At 44.2% G+C, this 21,821-nt stretch overlaps 1 protein-coding gene across 1 annotated transcript in view; it reads right to left on the reverse strand.

Annotated features, from left to right (window-relative positions):
- mtnr1aa (melatonin receptor 1A a) overlaps positions 1-20,103 on the reverse strand; it is a 55,312-nt gene extending 35,209 nt beyond the window's left edge. Inside the window, exon 1 of the mRNA XM_063219393.1 lies at positions 19,719-20,103. Coding sequence (XP_063075463.1) covers positions 19,719-19,902 — 184 coding nt within the window. The 5' untranslated portion in view covers positions 19,903-20,103. The remainder of the gene's footprint in view (positions 1-19,718) is intronic.
- Between the last annotated feature and the right edge of the window lie 1,718 nt (positions 20,104-21,821).

Below are 21,821 nucleotides of genomic sequence, written 5' to 3' on the forward strand. Positions count from 1 at the left end.
GATCACAGCCATTCATCACTCCAGTTTACTCAAACACGCAGCTCGTTTGACTAAATATGCAAATTAAGATTCTCTCCTTCTCCTCCTCCAATGCTATAAAAATGAAATAGGGACAATTAAGCCGCCATATTTGATGTTATTTTAATGACCGTCCCACACAAACAGCAAGGACTCTTTCATGGGTGCCATTATGGCGTCACTGGTGGCTGCTAAAACCCATCTAATTCAACAGCAAACTCTGGTGTATCCAAAAGCTATTTTCCCATTTTACGACCACACACGTTGTAAATCTGTCTATATCTGTCTGATTCCCCCTCCTGCTGCTCTGCTCTGGTCGGCTCGCCTTGTGTAAGCAGCCTGTCTCCCTCCACCGGTTAATATCTCTCCTCCACGCAGCAACAGTGGGTCTACTGCTCTCTATTTTCACCAACAACCTCCTGTCCACTAATATCAACATTGTATTCGGCAAAACCTCATATCACCCCCCGAAAAAGTATGCGTTTACAGCCTCTGTATGATTCTTATGCTTTCGAATTGTTGTACTTTTTTCACCATTTAAACTTGCTCCAATTCCATCCCCAAAACTATTAAAATCAAGCCGGCCTTAACATGGTGTCCTGTTCTAGCTTGTTAATACGTTTTACATAGCATTTTCCTTGGTACTCAATGCCGCTTCATGCGCACGCACGCACGCACGCACGCACGCACGCACGCACACACGCACGCACACACGCACACACCTTCTGCATGCCTCCACCTGACCTTGCGTTTGAAATGATATCACCAGTCCACTAGTTTGCCCTTGAATGCTTGGTGAACAAAATGTGTGTGTGGCATGCTGGCTGGCCTCGGTCTTGGCTTGCTTTAAGCCGAGATCATGCGCGATGAGATCTGCTTCTACCCCCATTTGTACAGAGGAATGTAGCTGGATGCTCTAGTGAAATAGGAAGTGTTGGAGGAGGTGGGGGACAATTCGGAAAGCCTTCACGCATGACAGGTGAAAGGGAAAGGAGGGAGCAAGTGACAGCTGTCAATCACTTGCAGGCTTCCTCTAAAACCATGTTTATATATAAGCAACATTAATAAAGGATGTAACAAAATTTGTTATATTACCGTATTAGCCCGAATATAAGACGATCCTGATTATAAGACGACCCCCCATTTTCAGGCTCATGTTTTGGGGAAAAAAGTTTTTTGAAGACTTAATTTTGTTTCACATTGGAAACTTTTCTCAAAATGCAGTTTTTAATTTGTTGGCAAATCTGAGGCTTTTTACAAAGAAGAAATTTCACAATATAATCTTCATGGAATTTCCATAAGACCACAGATGGCTACTCATATCCTTTTCCTTTCTTTACTCACTTCACCTGTCAAGCGCCAATAGGCACCTACAGGCTACAGCCGCCTGGGCCCGCCTGTTTAAAGTGCGACGCAACATAGCCTACACTCAGAGCATTAGTCTGTGCCAGCCAGGCAACCAGTAGAGATAGGCAATCTATTGTGCAATGCACAGATTTTGCAAAATGCTTAGTTGACAGCAATATCTAACCAGCAGCCGTCTCGCCAAATCGCCGTTCATTTTATGCATCCAAAGTTTTCCGTTGGACTGTAGAAACCGAACGTGACCAAAGGCAGATTGACGCATTGCACTTGAAACCGATGCGCTGCCTATCAGAACCACGTTGACATTAGAAGTCCGATTGATATTCATTTCGTACCAAGGGTAAAACTCCTAGTGATTTTATATGAACAAGACAATCTCTTGCCCTAACCATTATTCTGTGTTGCTGCATCGTTGCGAGGCATATCGTCAAATGCACCGCTTGTCAAAGGCACCGCTTGTCAAAGGCGCCGCTGTCTCGCGCACACACAGATGACCATTGATTGGCTGATGACAGCATCCAAAACTTAGCCTACAGGTTGTTCGTCAAATCACCCTTCATTTCTTTATTTCTAGTGGTGTTGTCGGCTGACCAGAGAGAACGACCAAAGCTTTCCTGATGAGACTGTAAAACCAAACACAAATAAAAGCAGAGTAACGAGCCGCGATTGACTTGTGTTTTTCCCCTTGCACTGTCGTCCGCATCGCGTTGACATTGACAGTTGATAGAGTGCAACAGTCATAACGAAACAAGCATCTGCAAATTTGATATGGACAAAACAATCTCTTAACCCATCCATTATTGAGTTGTGTGGCATTGTTGTGAAGCATATACTAATGGTCGCATTCAGGTTAAGTGAATTTTTTAATTTTTATTATTTTTTTATATTTTTTTTTTACTTTTTTCTCTAGCGCGCGGAAATAAGACAACCCCCCTTTTTAGAGCACTATTTTTAGAACAAAAACTACGTCTTATATTTGGGCCAATACGGGTATTATTTATTTATTATAGGCCTATTAATATTTAATATACAATGTAAAGATCAGTCTTTTGACGTCTAACTCATTATTATGCCTCTGCCTCAAGGTGCTGGATGTATATTCTGTGGTGCAGGGCCAGATTAACGCACAGGCTACATATGGCTGCAGCCTACGGGCCCCCACCTGCCAGGGGGCCCCTGATTGGCCAATAGTGAAAATGTGCAGAATTGTGAGAGGATGCAATATTCAAAATTTCATCTGTCATGTAGAATACTAGTTGTTAGACATGCTATCCTTAATTCCTAGCTCATTGTTATGACACTATGTAAATACGTGGTGAAATTTACCTTCCGGGAAGTTGCACAGCCCTGTAGCCTATTGGGGGCCCCAGGCCATCTTAATACGACCCTGCTGTGGTGGTTGTCTAGCCCAGTGTTTCTCAACCTTTTTTTAGGCGAGGCACCCTTTCAATTCATGAAAAATTTCAAGGCACCCCAAACCAACAAGCCGTAACATGGCATCGCATCCGATACCACACAAGCTTAGAAAAGTAACACATTTGAAAACGTCACACGACCTACGTTTGAAGTTGCTGCTGACTGGGGCGACCTATATTTACTTTATTGTGCATAAATGGCAGATGAAAGATTCCACTGACTAGCATTAACTTATCAATTTAGACAAATATGTAGTATATTACATAATTTTATTTATCAGCCACGCTTCCGCGGCACCCCTGAACGGTGCCCCAGCACCCCTGTTGAGAAACACTGGTCTGGCCATACATGTCTCTGTCATTGAACATGTGCATACTGTACACTTGGCTATTAGAATGAGGAGTGTCAGTCAGTACGCATAAATTCTCTCTCAGACAGCCACATACTGTACAGCCACATACCTTTCAGATGGCATGCACTAACAATGTGTGTACTGTACTGTGCACATTTGCTGTGTTCTCCTACAGGACTCAGATTGTATGTGATCTCTCTGCCGCGAGCTTGACATGTGCTGCGTCTGCATTTGGCTGTGAGCAGATGGAGCTCCACTCTGTAAAATACTGTACTCGCTCACCAGGGTTTAAGAAGAACAGCTGAGCTCTAGGTCACCCACACTGGAAAATATCACCTCAAGCTGTGATCATCGGGGTCCAAGCAGTTCTGCAGCTGTCACAAAGGACATGAGATATGGACATTTTGCCACAGTGCTCCCTTTTGTGGGAATTTGCTGAAATTTTGAGCGTCTCCATAGTTTATTGCAATGATAAAGTAAATAAAGAAATAAGAAATAAAGAAATGGCTATATTCATATGTTACAATGGCAAGGTAGTGGCTGAAAGTATATAGAGGCCCCACCCAAATATATAACTGATATAACTTCAAAACTTTTCTGTTAGAAAAAAAAAACGTTTGGTGAAAGCTACCCCTTATCACAAAGCAAATTATCAAAGAAGGGACCCAACATAGGCTCATGAATTCCCAGATTTTATCCATTGCGCTTGGACCCATATAAATCGAATGAAAATTAACAGCTATCTTATCATCCATAAGATACAGAAGTGCAAAAAATAAAATCTAATAGAGACGCTAGAAGTGCAAAAAAAAAATCTAATAGAGACGCTAACCCATCAAAAAAATGTGGAGGCATTTTGTAAACCCTGGGGTTTGCGTGAGCCCTGTTAGCTCCCATGCACTTTGACATGAAGCACTATTGGCAGAACGGCTCCACAGGTGTGTGGCCTGACGACACACAGGCTGCTCCAAGCGGCAGGGGGTGGATTCATGAATGATCTGAACAGACAGCGGTGTCATGGGGAATGAGGACACACCGGCAAAAAAATATGGTGAACAAGAAATGCACTCAGAGAGTGCAGACCGTCCTCCTCCAAGGAAGCTGTTTGATAGAACATTTGACTATGTTACAACCTATTTTTATTGCAAGTCTTTCTGCTCTCTTTTTGTGGAGTTAGAAACTGGAATGTCAGAATTAATTGATTTGTAGGCTAAGGCTAGCAATGGTGAAGAATCTTTTAAAAAGTTCTGGGGCCTCATTTATCATCAGTTCGTAGAATGCCTTCTAAATTGTGTCCTACAAGTGAAATATTGGTCGCAAGTACGGAAAAATCGGGATTTATCAAACATGTGTTGGCTGCTCCTACGCACACCTCCGCATGATAAATCCCACACCTTCCTAATCACTGTGCACGGGCGCTCTCGAATAATTTGCATACCGAAACGCCTCCAAGTAACGATTTATGGTACTAAAATACATTCAAATACCATGTTAATTTTGAAGCACCACCCTGTTTGGACACACATGGACTCACATGGGCACATGCGGACACATACACCACACGAAGCGCTGGCGGAAAGAGATAGAAACATTTCCGCGGCAGAAGTGTGCTTTCGACAGGAGGACATAGTGTTTCAAAATAAGTGAAGGGAGACATAAATGGATGGAAAAACTGGCAAATAGCACACTGTCATACTCCATTGGCATTCAGAGCAAACTGTGTACGACACAGTCAATATTATGTGCAATTTCATGTTTCTCCCACTCGCACGCATGTAGATTTAGGTACATTTCTACGTTCAAGTACATGTTAAAAAATCCCACAAGTTGCTCAGGAATGATCACATGCATGCTTCACACAGATCTGTGCCTAAGAATGCTTGATAAATGAGGACCCTGGTTCCGGTTCGTGATCCGGATCAACACCAAAATTTAATCACTTGTTCCTTTGGTTACTCATTTCCAACAACTCCACAAAGTTTCATCCAATTCCGTTCTTAAGTTTTTGAGTTATTCTGCTGACAAACAAACAGACAGACAGACAGACAGACAGACAGACAGACAGACAGACAGACAGACAGACGATCCAACGCAAGTAAATTAAGTTATTAAATAAAGTAATTAAAATCCTGATCTCCTGCATCCCCACCATGATACTACAATGGCACACATCACACTGACTCCTTTTGGGTCGTTTTCCCCTTTACAATTCTCAAAAACGTCTCTCCAGGGGCCCTTCCAGCCAGGCCCAGCTGCACCAGGTGACTCTACTCCACTTCACCCCAACCATGGATGTGTAAAGGCCAATCAATGAACAGAGGGTGAACTGAAAACAGTGTGAATACCGGTAGTAATGTTTCTTTTTTCTGGTAGGCCTACAGCTCGACAAAACGCGTCGCGGCCGCCACTTTTTGCTTTTCGAATAGGCACGACACAACTCAATCATAAAGCAAAAAGTGGCATCCGAGTCGCGCTGTGTCGAGCTGTAGGCCTACCAGAAAACAGGCAGAGGAAAAGAGCCATTAGTCAGGCAGTAGTGTGTGCAAACAGTACTGTGGGCAGAAGGGATATTTATCAAACAATCATTCGACGTGGCTAATCAGTTGCTTTTAAACGCCATACATTTTAAAAAGGTATTGATGGGCAAACCTGGCGACATTGGGGGTGAGGCATAGGTCCTTCAATCACAAAATGGATTCATAATATTAAAGGTACGGAAACACGGAGTCTGTGGGCCGTCCGAGTACACAACTGACAGCTACACCAAACGGCGAGACTCATTTACATGATAGTCATGACACTCCCACAACCCTAATGGTGGACATCAGGACCGTAATAAGACTCTGTGGTGCCCCCAGACTCTACAACTCGCAGGTGCCCCCTTAATGAACAATATTTGTAGAGTTTGCGTCATGTGGTGCCCCCATAACTGGCTGTGAATGGTTGGTGCCTCTGGGTGCCACTTGATGCCGCTGATCCTTATGGATAATGCGGCCTTGTTGGACATCCTCACACTGCCTTACCCCTTGGATATGCTACCCCTATGTTTCGACACTCGAGGTGTCCCTCACGCAATTCCCATTCTTCTACATGTCGCTAACACGTTTCACTCACCTTCACATCATGGTCACTCACAGTAATCCCTGGGGTTCCTCTGGTGGACTGACAGCTCACGTAATGGCTGAACCTGCCAGTTGCCATACGGAAAGGCCTCACGCTTCAGACACCGTCTGTGATGAAGGGGAGACCTCTGACCACTGGACCAAAGAGTCAAGCTTGTTGGCATGATAGTCAGAATAACACTTATCCCTCCTCTAGTAATGGCCACACCATCACATCTAAAACTACAAGGTTAAAACGCATTCCAACAAAGCTCAGAGCAGTCTGTTTTGTTATTGATCAGATTTACAGACAGAGAGCCATTTATAGATGAAAGAATACGGAATCTAAGGCGTTTCAATGGCCTCAGTATAGATTTCCTCCCCTTCAAGAAAATGCTGGACGATTTTCCCATGTTTGAAATTGGCTTTGGTTACTTTCCTATGTTTTGTGCCTTTTGAGACATAGTAAAATTCCCTTCACTGGGATTCCAATCACTCTTATCCCTGGGCATCCTAGACCTCTGCATACAAACACATTCATACTCAGGGTGCGATTTGTCGGAAAACCAGAAGGGGGGATATTTTTCAGATTTTAATCGAGATCAATGGAATTACATTGAACTGTGATTAAAATCATGTAGAAAAAGTGGCCATATCAATCCCCCCCCCCCCCCCCCCTAAAAATCGCACCCTGTTCATACTACAATGTTTCTGAAAACCTTCTTCTTTTGATGGGCACTTTGAGAAGATGTGAAAAGACGTTCAATCCCACTATATGTTTACTTTATTCATTCACAATTTTTTTTACAGTATTGATGAACAGCATAAATCAATCAACAAATGAGCGTGCTGGTCTGGGACCAGAAGGCCAACATTAATTCCAAAAATGAGAGTCAGTCCATTGGCAGCTAAACAAAAGCCCCCCGTCAGCTTGTGACCAAGAGTGATCAGGAGACTGATGGGTTGGTGGGTGATTAAAGTCAGAGTACAATAACACCCTGCACCCACCACGCCCACAGGGTAGCCCAAGCACTAAAAAATACAGTAGATTGATTCATGTACCCTCAATGAGCTCAAATAACAAAGGCAATATTAGGTACCAGGGAAGCTGACGGGGGGACAAGGGGGTCAGTTGTCCCGGGCCCAGGGAGATGAGGGGCCCAGGAATGGGTCCCCGTTGCATTGCATGTATTGGTTGGGGGGGGTCCTTTCAGATGACTTTGCCCTGGGCCCAACCAAACCTGTCAATGGGCCTGGAAGGCACAGTGGAGGAAAGGAAAAGGACAAGAAAGACAGAGAGAACTGGGGGTAAAGGGAGACCCTGAAAGAACAGCACAGCAATGAGCAGAGACAAGCACAGCGATGTGAAGGGCAGAAAGTGAGTGAAAAAAGGCCCAGGTGAGTGAGAGCAGTCAGCAAGTGTAAGTGTCAGAGAGAGAGGGAGGGAGAGAGACAGACACAGAGACAGACACAGAGATTGAGAAAGAATGAGTCCGGAATGAAATTAACAGGCCATGAATGAACACTCTTGGCTGCAGTGTCAACACAGCTTAAAGTGTTTCCCTCCACAGATGGCAAAGGCTGACACTTGCACTACCGGTCTCGGCAGCCTCTGCTGTCTCACAACAAGGGACAAGGGGAGGAGAGTAGACCTAGGGGCAAATTTAGGGCACTGCACTGCATTGACAACATCACTACTGATCTGGCATATTCACAGCTAACAGAGGTTTCAGGTAAATAGGCAGATGTTATCCATCTGCAATTTGTCAAGAGCATCACTACAGCCACTTATAATATGAAGGGCAAAAACAAACTTGTCAAATAGTTGAAGCCCACATTGCATCTGTGCTCAGTGAGACTTATGCCTCTTTTCCACTGCCAGTTTTCTGGTAAGCCTACAGCTCGACAAAGCGTGACTCGCCTGCCACTTTTTGCTTTCCAAATAGGCTCAATCGTGAAGCAAAAAGTGGTGGCCGAGTCGCGCTGTGTTGAGCTGTATAGGCCTACCAGAAAATCGGCAGTGGAAAAGAGGCATGGTATATTGTGCTTCACAAAAGCAAAACGAGTTCTAAAATCCTGTACCCATATTCGTCATTTCGAGTGCTGCCGTTCCTGCAGGCTCTGTGTTCAGATATAGTGTGTATTTAGTTGGTCTGATTAGATCTATGACACTGGCAAGGTCCTACCATGGCCCTGGCTCTGGCCCTGGTCTGACATGAATTTGGCCAACTACCAAGAACGACCCACTCAAAACTAGTTTTACACCAGTGAATACAGAACAAATCTAGAAAAAATGCATTACTGGTACTGTCAGCATTTTCCATGGACAGCTTATGTAAATTATCTCAAATTTATTTCATGGAGGAAGTTGATGGAACACGAGGGAACACTCTTAGCAACCCCAAATTCATTCTGGGTCCAGAGATTGCAAGATGGCTAACGCCTTGCCTGACTCTCATCTGGTTTTAGGTGCTGTCCATCATTCTAACACTTTTATAGCAGCCCACCAGAAAATATGCTCTAACACTGATCCATACAGTAGCTGATTTAGGAGCTCCGACAAACACTGGTTGGGTTTGGCTGGCTACCTGCCCAGCTAAGTGACACAGGCATAACTTCAGGTCTGAAGTAAAGGGAATACCATAATGGGACGGGTCACTTTCTGGACGTATGTGATGCCATCAGTAGACTACTTACAGGTATTGGGATCTTGCCTCCAAAGGTGCAGTTTTGGCTTAGATTGTCCAGGTTCGCTATTTTTGCATTATGAAAAAGTGGTGGGGACAAGCTTGGTTCATCTCTAAATTGGTATGGACATGTCCCCACCACCCACACCAAACATTACCAAGCTTGCCACTATAGTAAACATACTTAGAAACAGAACATTCTCAAGTCAAGTCAAGTCAAGTCAAGTTTATTGTCAATTTCTTTACATGCACTGGTCATACAAAGAATTTGAAATTGCGTTTCTTGCTCTCCCATGCAGACATAGACTAATCTAGGTAAGGACATAGACAGTATAGACATAGACAGTACTCATACATGGACATAGACAGTATGGACGTAGACATTGCTCATACAGACATTTAAAGTGCAAGACTGGACAACAGAAGACTTGTAGAGAACATACATTAAGAGGAGGTATTTTGTTGTTCTTTTTCTAAAAGTCCTTTATAGCGTTCTGACATAGTAATAGTAGCATTTGAAGAAATAAATAATTAAAAAAGGTTTTTATTAAATACACCAGCAGCAGTATGTGTGTGTGTGTGTGTGTTTGTATGTGTTTTGTTGTGCGTGTGCGTGTGTTGTGTGTGTGTGTGTGTGTGTGTGTGTGTGTGTGTGTGCCTGAGTGCAGGTAGAAAGTGCGGTGTGCGTCTGTGTGTGTGTACCTGTGTATGTGTGTGTGTGTTGTGTGTGTGTGTATGTGTGTGAGTATGAGTTGTGTCAGTGTGTGTATGTTTGGGTTTAGTGCAGAAAGTGCAGTGTGCTTGTGTGTGTGTGTGTGTGTGTGTGTGTGTGTGTGTGTGTGTGTGTGTGTGTGTGTGCGTGCGTGTTTGTGTGTTGTGTGTGTGTGTGCATGTGTATGTTTTGAGTTAGTGCAGGTTGAAAGTTCAGTCACAGATGTAGTAGTGCAGGTGGAATGTTCAGTCGCAGATATGGTGATGGGGATGAGGGGGGGGAGCGTTGTCAGTGGCCTGGCTGGCTAGAGGCTGACAGTGAAGGGAGTGGTTGAGTGTTCAGTATCTTGATTGCTTGATGCATCGTGCTGCTTGCAAGCCTGGTGGTACTGGGAACGGAGGCGCCTGTACCTCTTTCCAGAGGGCAGGAGGCTGAACAGTTTGTGTGCAGGGTGGCTTGTGTCTTTGATGATCATCAGTGCTTTTCGGGTGAGGCGTGCGGTGTAAATGTCCTGCAGGGAGGGGAGTGGTACTCCAATGATCTTCTTCGCTGTGTTCACAACACGCTGGAGTGTCTTCCTGTTTTTCTCCGTGCAGGCTTCCTCCCCACACTGTGATGCAGCTGGACACGACGCTCTCTATGGTTCCTCTGTAGAATGTTGTCATGATGGAGGGTGTAGCACTTGCCATCTTTAGTTTGCGCAAGAAGTAGAGACGCGCTGAGGGGCCTTCTTCGCCAGTGATGTAGTGTTGGTGGTCCAAGAGAGGTCGTCGCTGATGTGCACTCCAAGGAACTTGGTGCTGCTCACTCTCTCCACAGCATCACCGTCGATGGTCAGTGGTGGCAGTTGTTTTTGGACCCTCTGAAAGTTGACAACAATCTCCTTGGTCTTGTTGACATTCAGCAGGAGGTTGTTGTCTTTGCACCATCTGGCCAGCAGGTCTACTTCTTCTCTGTAGTGGGTCTCATCGCCCTTAGTGATGAGGCCCACCAGTGTTGTATCATCCGCAAACTTCACTAGATGGTTAGTGCTGTGGGTCGTTGTGCAGTCATGTGTCAGCAGCGTGAACAGCAGGGGGCTGAGAACACAACCTTGCGGAGCCCCCGTGCTCAGGGTCAGGGTGCTTGAGGTGTTATTCCCTACCCGTACTGCTTGTGGTCTCTTCATCAGGAAGTCCAGCAGCCAGTTGCAGAGGGAGGTGCTGAAACCTAGTTTGTCCAGTTTTCTGATGAGTTGTTGTGGTATTATGGTATTAAATGCTGAACTGAAGTCAATGAACAGCATTCTCACATATGAGTCTTTATTGTCCAAGTGGGTGAGGGCTGGATGGAGGGCAGAGCAGATTGCATCCTCCGTGGATCGCTTGGCTCGGTATGCGAACTGGTAGGGGTCCAGGGTGGGGGGTAGGGTGGCTTTGATGTGTGACAGGACTAGCCGTTCGAAGCACTTCATGATTATGGGCGTCAGTGCTACAGGACGGTAGTCATTGGAGCATGATGGTGATGATTTCTTCGGCACGGGTATGATGGTAGCAGCTTTGAAAAGTGATGGGATGACTGCTTGCTCCAGAGAGATGTTAAAGATGTCTGTGAAGACATCCTTCAGCTCTTCTGCACAATCCTTCAACACTCGGCCAGGTATGTTGTCTGGGCCAGCTGCTTTGCGTGGGTTGATGGTGGCCAGTGTCCTCTTCACACTGGCAGAGGACAGGTACAGGGGTTGATCATGGGGGGGAGGGGGAGTTTTCTGTGGATGAGTGTCATTTTGTGCTTCAAAACGGGCAAAGAAACTGTTCAGGTCGTTTAGCAGAGAGGTGTTGTTGTCACAGCTTCGTGGTGCAGGCTTATAGTCCGTGATGGCCTGTATGCCCTGCCACAGGCTCTGTGCATATCTGCTGTCTTTGAAGTGTGTTGTTATTTTGTCCGAGTATTCCTTTTTTGCTTTCCTGATGCCCTGGGACAGGTTTGCCCTTGCTGCTTTTAGGCCAGCTACGTCTCCTGCTCTGAAGGCTTTGTCTCTGGCCCTCAGCAGTCTGTGAACGTCTCCTGTGAACCATGGCTTCTGGTTGGCCCTGGTGGTGATGCGTTTTATTTCTGTAACATCATCAATGCATGTTGTGATGTAGGAGGTCACGGTGTCTGTGTACTCCTCAATGTCAATGTGGTTGCTGTGGGTGGCAGCTGTTTTGAACATGTCCCAATCTGTGGTTTCAAAGCAGTCTTGTAGTCGTGACACGGCTCCCTCTGGCCATTTTTTCACCTCCTTCAGAGCTGGTTTGGTGAGTTTTACCTTTTGTCTGTAGGCTGGCAGTAGCAGAATCGTTAGGTGGTCTGATAGGCCGATGTGGGGGATGGGCTTTGCCTTGTATGCTCCTTGTTTTGGGGTATAAACAAAGTCCAGGGTGTTTTGTCCTCTTGTTGGAAAGTTAACATGTTGGTGAAATTTTGGAAGTACTGTTTTGAGATTTCCGTGGTTGAAATCTCCATGACCACTGTGAAGGCATCTGGGTGTGCATCTTGTTGTTCACTGATTCCCCGATGCAGCTCGTTCAGTTGCCTCGCTTCTGGCGCTGTTGGTGTTGCTAGGAGCGAGGTAAACTGCGACCAGTAGAATGGCGGATATTTCTCTTGGTAAATAGAAGGGTCGGCATTTGATGATCATGAACTCCACTAGTGGAGAGCAGTGTCTCTGTACCACCGTAGCATTTTTGCACCAAGCATCATGTGTGTAAACACATATTCCTCCCCCTCGTTTTTTCTCTGCAAGGGCTCTGTCCGCTCGGTGGCACGTAAGTTGCTCCAGTTGTAAAGCTGAGTCGGGTATGCCGTCGTTCAGCCATGATTCTGTAAACACGGTCACACAGCAGTTCCTCACAGTTTTGTTCGCTGATCTTAGTAGCCGTATGTCATCCATCTTATTGTCCATAGATCTTACGTTTGCCAAGAGAATTGATGGTATTGCTGGACGAGTTGGGTTGGCTGCAAGCCGTGTTTCGACGCCACCTCGTTTGCCTCTCTTCCTAATTCTGGAGCACCTCTTTTCGCCGTCTCCATGTAGGCGAAGCAGACGGGTCCGATGTATGCCGCCGTAGTATCCCAAGTTCTTCCAGTGTCTCTGTTGGTATATCCAATACATCGCTTAAGTTGTCCATTCTTATCGGCAACAGCTGTTGCCGACTGTACATGCGTTCCGACATAGTTTCCGACGATAGACATTTCGAATGACACATTATAACACAAATAAACACTGCGAGTTGGGAGAGTAAGGAGTCGCTGCAGCTACATGCGCCACATCCGGGTACTCAAAAAAACATTCTGCCATGGCCTGTGCAGTAAGAAGCCTTATACAAGTACCTCGAGAAACATTAATGCATTACAGCATGTAGAAGAGTTACTATTCAGTAGTTACTGTTTTCAAAAAGGCAGTGATATTCCATGCCCTGGACAGAATGATCCACATGGTGATCTGTTCAGTGATCTGTTCCATTGCTTGTATAGGCCTACCTTGTTCTGCACTGCATCACCCCTGATATTGGGCCCTACTGTCCCATTTGCTTTGTTATATGGCTGACTCATCTGACACACCAAGTACTATCGAGGAAGACTGGGCCATATTCTCAGCAAGACACCAAAAACTGCCTTGGTCTGTGTTTGTGTGTGTGTGTGTGTGTGTGTGTGTGTGTGTGTCTGTCTGTCTGTCTGTCTCTGTGTGTGTGTGTGTGTGCGTGCGTGCGTGCGTGCGTGCGTGCGTGCGTCTGTCTGTCTGTCTGTCTGTCTGTCTGTCTGTCGTGTGTGTGTGTGTGTGTGTGTGTGTGAGAGAGAGAGAGAGAGAGAGAGAGTTTGTGTGCAAGGAGAAGGAGGACACTGCATCCTGCATCCTGTGTCCTTTCTGATGTTTAGAGACCTACTGCCCCTCACTCCTCTGAAAAGCATAAGCAAAGAGACATGAAGGCAAGCAATAGCCCGAGACATAGCTAGTAGATACTATGAAGACAACTCAAAAGGCTAAAAGCCATAAAGAGAGACAGGACAACTGCTTTGTGATTTGTGCTTTATGTTGTGTGCTTATAATAAATAACCACTTTGAAAGTATACCGGACTCCAGTTCTACTTCCTCTTTTCTATTTTCGTTTTTTTTTAGTGGTAGTCCTTAACTGTAAACACCTGACATAACTTTCCATCTGTCTGTGTGTTGACCCGCCATTATTCTATTAATACACAGACGGTTTGGGCCCATTGTGTATTACTGTACACTCTCAGAAATAAAGGTACAGAACTCGTCGTGGCAGTACCTTCAAGGGGAGTACCATCGTGTCGCTTGATTGGTACCCCAAAAAAGAAATGCGTTCTGTTTCTTACAATGTCGACTGATGTGCATCTGTCACCTCTTTTTCGAGGTACCACCCAAGCGACGCAATGGTACTCCCCTTGAGGGTACTGCCACAGTGACGAGTTCTGCACCTTTATTTCTGAGAGTGCTCTTATAGTCATATACTTGAAGTCATGCACAGCAGCTGTAGCTCTCTCTCTCTCTCTCTCTCTCTCTCTCTCTCTCTCTCTCTCTCTCTCTCTCAGCAGTGCAATAACCCTATAGGCGGACCTTCCATGAGGCAAATATAGGCAATTGCCTAAGGCCCCGACCAAATCTGTCCTCCATAGGGCCCCCAACTGTCACACCAGTCGCGGTAAACACAAACAAATTAGGTAAGCCTATGTAATGAAAGATATGTATGAGATGAAACACTAAAACAGTACAAAACACATCATTTTATGTCTACACAATGACTCATGAGGGCCCCATGTTTATATTTCGCATAGGGCCCAAAAATGGCTAGATCCTTCCCTGCAATAACCCTATAGGTTGAAAACCCATGCCCTGGACATGACCTCATAAAACTCATGTCCAAACAGACCATCTCATCCTCATGACAGGCCAAGACTTTCCCACCAAAGGATTGTCAGTCATTACCCATTTAACGCTACAGCTTGATAAAATTAAACCGCACTGGTTGCTGACCATAGCAGTTTAAGATAAAAAAAGGGCTTTTCAGCCTAAGACTTTGAAAGCACTTTTTAATGTAATGAGATCTTCGGCTTTGTTTGTCATCTTAAATTCCCGTGATGTTTCTGGGCTTCTCTGCTTACATCACCTGAGGGAGATGCCGAAGAGTGGAGAAGTGTGTAGCAAGGAAATTCTACAAGACCCCTGCCACAGCTCGGCATCAAGTGACCGAAAACGTTTTCTTCACATGGAGCTACAACAATAAACACTGCCCTCCTGATGAACGTGAAGGCTGCGGTTATCCTAAAAACAATACAGCCCCAGGGCTTGCAGCCAAAAGAAGCCCTATACAGGGAACACAGTGTTGTAATTGTGACGTAAGTATTTAAAAAATTAAATCATGCATGGATCTCTGGAGACAAATGAAACTGGAGCAAGCATATTGGGAATCATGGGAAGCCGTGTCAGGGGTTCCCATTACGGCGTTAGCTTGCCTCATGCTGCTCACCGTAGCATCTCAAACAGTCTCATACGTCAAACCATCCAACCAGCTAAAAACACCATCATCATAATAATAATAATAATAATAATAATAATATTAACATAATAATCATTTTAATCTGTGCGTTTCACAGATAGGTATCAAGTCAAGTCAGCTTTTATTATCATTTTCCTTCATGGACCAATGATGAACCAGAAACAATAAAGTGATGAATGACAACTAAACATTTAACATTGAACATTTAACATAGGGAAAAATAGAGTAGAAGAAATAATAATAATAATAATAATAATAATAATAATAATAATAACAATAATAATAATAATAATAATAATAACAATAATAACACTAATGATGATAATAATAATAATATACAAAAAGAATAAGGCAAGGCTATGCTATACTATATAACACTATCCTATACTATACTATACTATACTATACTATACTATACTATACTATACTATACTATACTATACTATACTATACTATACTATAGCATAGTCCATTGCAGTCCAGTTAGTCGGATTGTTCAAGTGCAAGCATTGTAGCAGCATGATGTGTTGTGTGTGTAGGTGTCCAACCAGTTCTGGTGAGGCAGTGTAGGAAGGTGCAAAGTCACATAGTGAAAGCATTTCTTGGTAGTGGAGGTCAAATGTCACAGTTCCATAGTGTGTATGTGCCTGTGTGCGTGAATGTATGCATGCGTGCACGTCATGCAGACACAACAGAAACATTATCAAATTATTTTAAAACAATATTCATTTCCACTTGTCAGGAAGTCATACTAGATATGTTGAATGCAATATTGAAATCATTCCGTTACCAACAAATTTTAACAGTGTGAAAATGATTTCTGCACATTTTGGTCAACTGGTACTAACATAACGCTCAATTAATACACACTGTCACTGTGATGATTAATATTGTAATGATTAAGTATAGAGAACGAATGACCTCGGGGGCTCCCCTGCTCGTCAACAGAAACGCTGACCTCAAACCAGCGTCCACATGATCCATACACATAACACGGAGGGATCAGCAGCACTGGCCCGGCAAGCAGCAATGGGTCAGATATACTGACTGCAATGAGCATACAGCGGCACTGAGGATCACATCGGAAGACAAGCGATTCCCTCTCCAGCCCTGACCTACAAATGCCAACATCAGCACTCTTATGAGCCCAGTCAGAGACATGGAGACGGGAGAGTGGGAAGAGGCAAGGATGGAGACAGGAGAGTGGGAAGAGGAGAGATGAACAGGCAGAGGATGGAGAGGAAAGACGAAGGAGTGACAGGACAGGATAGAATGACAGGATGGAAGGAAGGTGTGGGAGAGAAAAGGTGCGTGTGTGTGTGTGGCTGTGTGGCTGTGTGGGTGTCTGTCTGTCTCTGTGTCTGTGTGTGTGCATGCGTGTGTTTGTACGTGTGTGTGTGTACGTGTATGTGTGTGTGTGTGTTTGTGTTTGTACATGTGTGTGTGTGTCTGTGTGTCTGTGTGTGCGTGGACTGTCTGGCCGAGGGAGAATAGGAGAAGGATGGAAAGAGTTGGAGGCAGCTGAGATTATGCTGCTAGTGCTGCTGCTGAGATGGGGCTGGCCGGAAGCAGAGCAGAGCAGAGCAGAGCAGAGGAGGATGCGATGCGATGCGCTAAGAGCCACGCAGCTTCAAATCCCTTCAGCCCTGGCCCACAACAACCCCCCTCCCCCATCCATCAGCCATCGTGTGTGTGTGTGTGTGGATGTGCGTGTGCATGCGCGAGTGTGTGTGTGTGTGTGTATGTGTCTGCGTGTGTGTGCATGTGTGTGTGTGTGCATGTGCGTTTGCATGTGCGCGTGCATGTGTGTCTGTGTGTTTGTATGTGTGTGTGTGTGTGTGTGTATATGCATGTGTATGCATTGGGTGGGGGAAGAAGGGCACTATGCCAGTGACTTAAGGCAAGGTTGCTCTTGAACGGTATTCTGTGAGAGTTAATAAAGTCCGATTCAGTTGTTTTGTTGAGCAGTAGAAAGCTATGTGCAGCGTGAGCTTCTAATTTGTTTTGGTGCCATTCCACATACAACCAAAACTACCAGCTGCCAGATAGATTACACAGAGGGGATGAGAATAATGCTCTTCCTCTCTCACTTGACCAATACTCTGTACACACACATATACACAGAGACACAGACACAGACACAGGCAGAGTCACATACACAGCCACACACACAGCGACACACACACACACACACACACACACACACACACACACACACACACACACACACACACACACACACACACACACACACACACACACACACACACACAGCGAGAGAGAGAGAGAGAGAGAGAGAGAGAGAGAGAGAGAGAGAGAGAGAGAGAGAGAGAGAGAGAGAGAGAGAGAGCATATCACTCTTTTAGTGTACAGTTGGAGAGGAAAGGAAGAAATAGCCTACTTAGGATCACACTGTATTGTTAATATTCTTCATTGTCGTGACTAACTTGAAAGCAATCCCTACCAAGTTGATGTCAAGTTGACACAAGCATTGATCATCCTTGGCAAGTCTCACCATCCTCTGGATAGCAAAGGAGTTTGGCATGGCTTAGGCTATCCATGAATGAAAACTCCTGACAAAGTAAAATGTAATACCTGCTGTACCTGCGAAAAAAGATGTACATGGGCATTCTAACAACTACAGGCTCCACAGTCAGTGTTTTGCTTTCCTTCCTGTTAATAAAGTGTAGCCTATTATTAGTGACATGTGCATTTGTAATGCTTGGACAAATGATGGGTTTTTGTGAGGTAGTCTATGGTAAATTGAGAGAGAGAGAGAGAGAGAGAGAGAGAGAGAGGGAGAGAGGGAGAGAGATAGACTGATTTTAAGGCTATCATCTTTTAGTCCTTGTTTGTATTGTTTTTAGGCCTATACAACAATTTGGAGTGGTGAATACAACAAGTCAATAAGAACAAACTATGCAGATAATTGCATTACATTTCATTTCATTACAGTAGGCTATTCTGATTCTAATAGGGATGTTGTACATTCCCTGTTTCAAAGGTCTTGCACAGATAAATTAAGTATAGCCTAATATTTTCTGCAACTATATTTATGTAACTGTTGTCCCTGTATATTCTAATAAAAGACCTAGAACCAGGATAGCAGTGGACTCTTGCATAATTCAGAGTACAGTTTGTGAGGGGAAAGGGGATTACGATATGGACCAAGAGCAGTAGCCTATAATATAGCCTAATATATGAGGGGGAGCTTGACGAGGATATGAAAGGAGGAAACGCAAAATGAATCCCATTCTGTCCTTCACATTCCAATTGTAAATTTACAAAGAGTAGCCTAGGCGACTTTGCATGTTGTAAGGTTGCTTTCGTAAAATATCCCTCGTGTTTCAGTAGTGATGGAATTTGCTCAAATTCGCTGACTGAATCCTGGTTAAAGTTGAATTTGATATCGCCTTGATAAACAAAGCAAATGCATTCCCTGCGCCATCTAGGCCTATAACATGTAGCCAGTTTGATGTGCACGTCAACTATTATTTGGATATCATTACAGTGTTGTTGACCCAAATACACAAGCTGGGCGGCAAATGCGCCGTCTATTTGTATTATCTTATAGAAATTCAGTGAGCAAAATTTCAGTTAGGCTGTGTACTAGGAATTGTTCACAATGACAACTTAAGTCAGAAATTCATTGAAAGCTAGAAGACAGGCAGTTGCAAATCCGACTCCCATTCATGCATCCCGGTCACTGAATGGCAATGTTTCTGAAGTCTAGCCTACTTTTCTATTCTCACCGTAAAGCACCGAGGCAGATATGGTACACCGGTTAACTCAATCTCTTGCAGACATAGCGACTACGGGATGTGATAACATCGAGTCTGTCACAAGAACTAAGATCACACAGCACGGAAAAATATAGCCTACTTGTTTCGTGAAGAAAGCAAAGTATGCAAAATGAAATGCGTAAAAACAAGCGTTCGCTAACATCGTTGTTCATTATTTCCATGGAGCCTCCTCATGACATTCTCAGTCTTCGGATAGCTCACTTTCCATAACATCTCTAAAATACTTGCATCATGGAACAACAGTAAGGATTTTGTCTCTGTTATGGAAAGGACTGTAGGGGTAAGTAACCTACGCGGAGTAAAATCGCCTCCGCGTTCGCGTCAGCGTGAGGTGCACCGTGCACAAGGGCGCACAGCCTGCACGTTATCAATGGAGAGCTCAACATCAGCGTTCACCGGCAGACGATAATGTCTTTGTTATCCATGGATGAGTGAAAAGACAACTGTACCGTCTTCAGTAGCCTAAGCTGGAGGAATCTGGCAGCAAACTGTTATTTAGTTTTTTTGATACCGGTTAATTGTGAGCCATTCAAATAATTTCAATTTCAATGTCAAGCAATTGTAAATAATTCCATAAAACCAAGGACGAAAACAGACCAAAGGCATATCGTTACAATGAATACGAAAGTAAACCACATTCTTTTGCTGATGCCATTGGCAAAGATACATTTAAGGCACACTACCTTACATCCTCAGACCAATCATTTCTGCTCTCAACACTCACCTGCGTTTCTCAGTTTCTTGTTCCTGTACACGGAGAAGATCACCAAAAGGTTCCCAAGAATATCAACCACTATTGTGAATATCAAGAAGCAACCCAAAGTTGTAGTGACCCAAGGAGGTCTGTTCAGAGGTTGCTCCTTTAGGTCCGGCGAAGAACTGTTCAAATGACTTCCATTTATAACCATTGTATATTTTCACGTAACTTTCCTCTCAGTTAATAAAATACACGCGCATAATTGTGTTCCACGAAGTCTAAATGACCGCGCGGAAGCTGCCGCGAGGTTCCCTAATGCTTCTTAATCTATCCATAGCGTTTTTCTGTAGGCTATAGGTATCCGGATTACCGGTCAACTTTCTGTATTTACACTTGAACTTGCATGTGCTAGGTGGCTACACGCTTGTGGTTTGTGTGCCCTCATCACATTGTTGGTATGTGGCATTCAGCGGCAACTTTAGACCTCCCCAACATGTGATTAAATTCAGTACCATGTATTGCGGGGATGCTGCCGCGCTGTGGTCGTGAAGCAAAAGGACGCTCCCACGATTCCCCCGCTTGAAAGCCTCCTCGCTATCTCATTCACGTGCTGCAGCGATTCGCCGTTCTCCTATCCATGTGTTCATTCATGTTAGTTAACCACAAACCGTGATCCACTCATTCACATGTTTTAAACAGGTAAACTACCCTACATAATGTTACTGGCATGAACAAAATGCCAATGCCACTGTTAATATCATCATCATCATCATCATCATCATCATCATCATCATCATCATCATCATCATTATTAGCCTATTATTATTATTATTATTATTATTATTATTATTATTATTATTATTATTGTTGTTGTTGTTGTTGTTGTTGTTGTTGTTGTTAGGCTATTATTATTATTAGGTCTACTAGTAGTAGCATAGTAGTAGTAGTAGTAGTAGTAGTAGTAGTAGTAGTAGCAAGTTAATAATAATAGAAGAGGATAATGACTAGGACTATATTAAATATCATCTTATTCACTGTATCACTATTCATTTCAGAGCCAAAGTCCCTTTTTGATGAAGCATGTTATTATAAATGGGATCACCACACTTGCATCCTAAATGCCATGCATTGTGCAGAAACGTTTTAAAATGGCACTGCATTTCCCAAGTCCTGGAGACGCATCTGCTGTCATGCTACAAGAACCTTGCCAGACCTCTATCTCTCAGTCCTTTTCGTTGCTTTTTTTAGAACTTGATTTTGATTCTGGTCTCGGTTTGGACTAACAGGACTAAAGATAGCACAGTGGAGAAAGCCAGACATGTGACTGTCTCGCTATCACACTTCTCCAAACATATGCTTATACAATCTCCCTCAACCAGCCACAAATGTCTACAAGCGTTCTCTGTCTCTCCTCCATCCATCCAGAGACACACGCGCACACGCACACGCACACGCACACGCACGCACACACACACACACACACACACACACACACACACACACACACACACACACACACACACACACACACACACACGCACACGCACACACGCACAGCTAATTCCCCAGTGGTTATGCATCATTCCATCAGTCACTGAGGGGTTTTCAGTAAGCTTCACATGGACAGGCTCTGCTACTTTAATGCAACTTTAATGTGGAACCGTCTCACTAATAGGCTCTCTGTGGTGAAGACAACTAATTGGGGTGTCAGTGTGGGCTCTCTCTCCTCTCCTCCTATCCCCCTGGTTCTTTCTTGTCTAATAGTTATCCTCTCTTTTTGTTTCCTGTATATTTTACCCCGTCTTACCTGCAAACCTTTGCACAAAAGCTGTAACATGCATGTTCAATGCATGATGTTAATTCACTGTGAGGGCCACAGTATATGCGAGACACAAACATATGACATAATGATACGACAGACACACCATGCTTTTCAATCACCAAAATTAGGGTAGAAATTCTATCACTCACCTTTGTTGATGAAATGTATCTTCGTAAATCAGAATAGGTCTACAGTAGGCCTATATATTATTATAAATAAGCTGTTGTATTGCTCACACTACCCTTGACTTGTCAGTACCCGGTGATGCTGCATTTTTTGGCTAAGCCCTTTCCGAGATCCGAGCTATT

Source organism: Engraulis encrasicolus, chromosome 16 (assembly GCF_034702125.1).
Source record: "Engraulis encrasicolus isolate BLACKSEA-1 chromosome 16, IST_EnEncr_1.0, whole genome shotgun sequence".
NCBI classification, from domain to species: domain Eukaryota; kingdom Metazoa; phylum Chordata; class Actinopteri; order Clupeiformes; family Engraulidae; genus Engraulis; species Engraulis encrasicolus.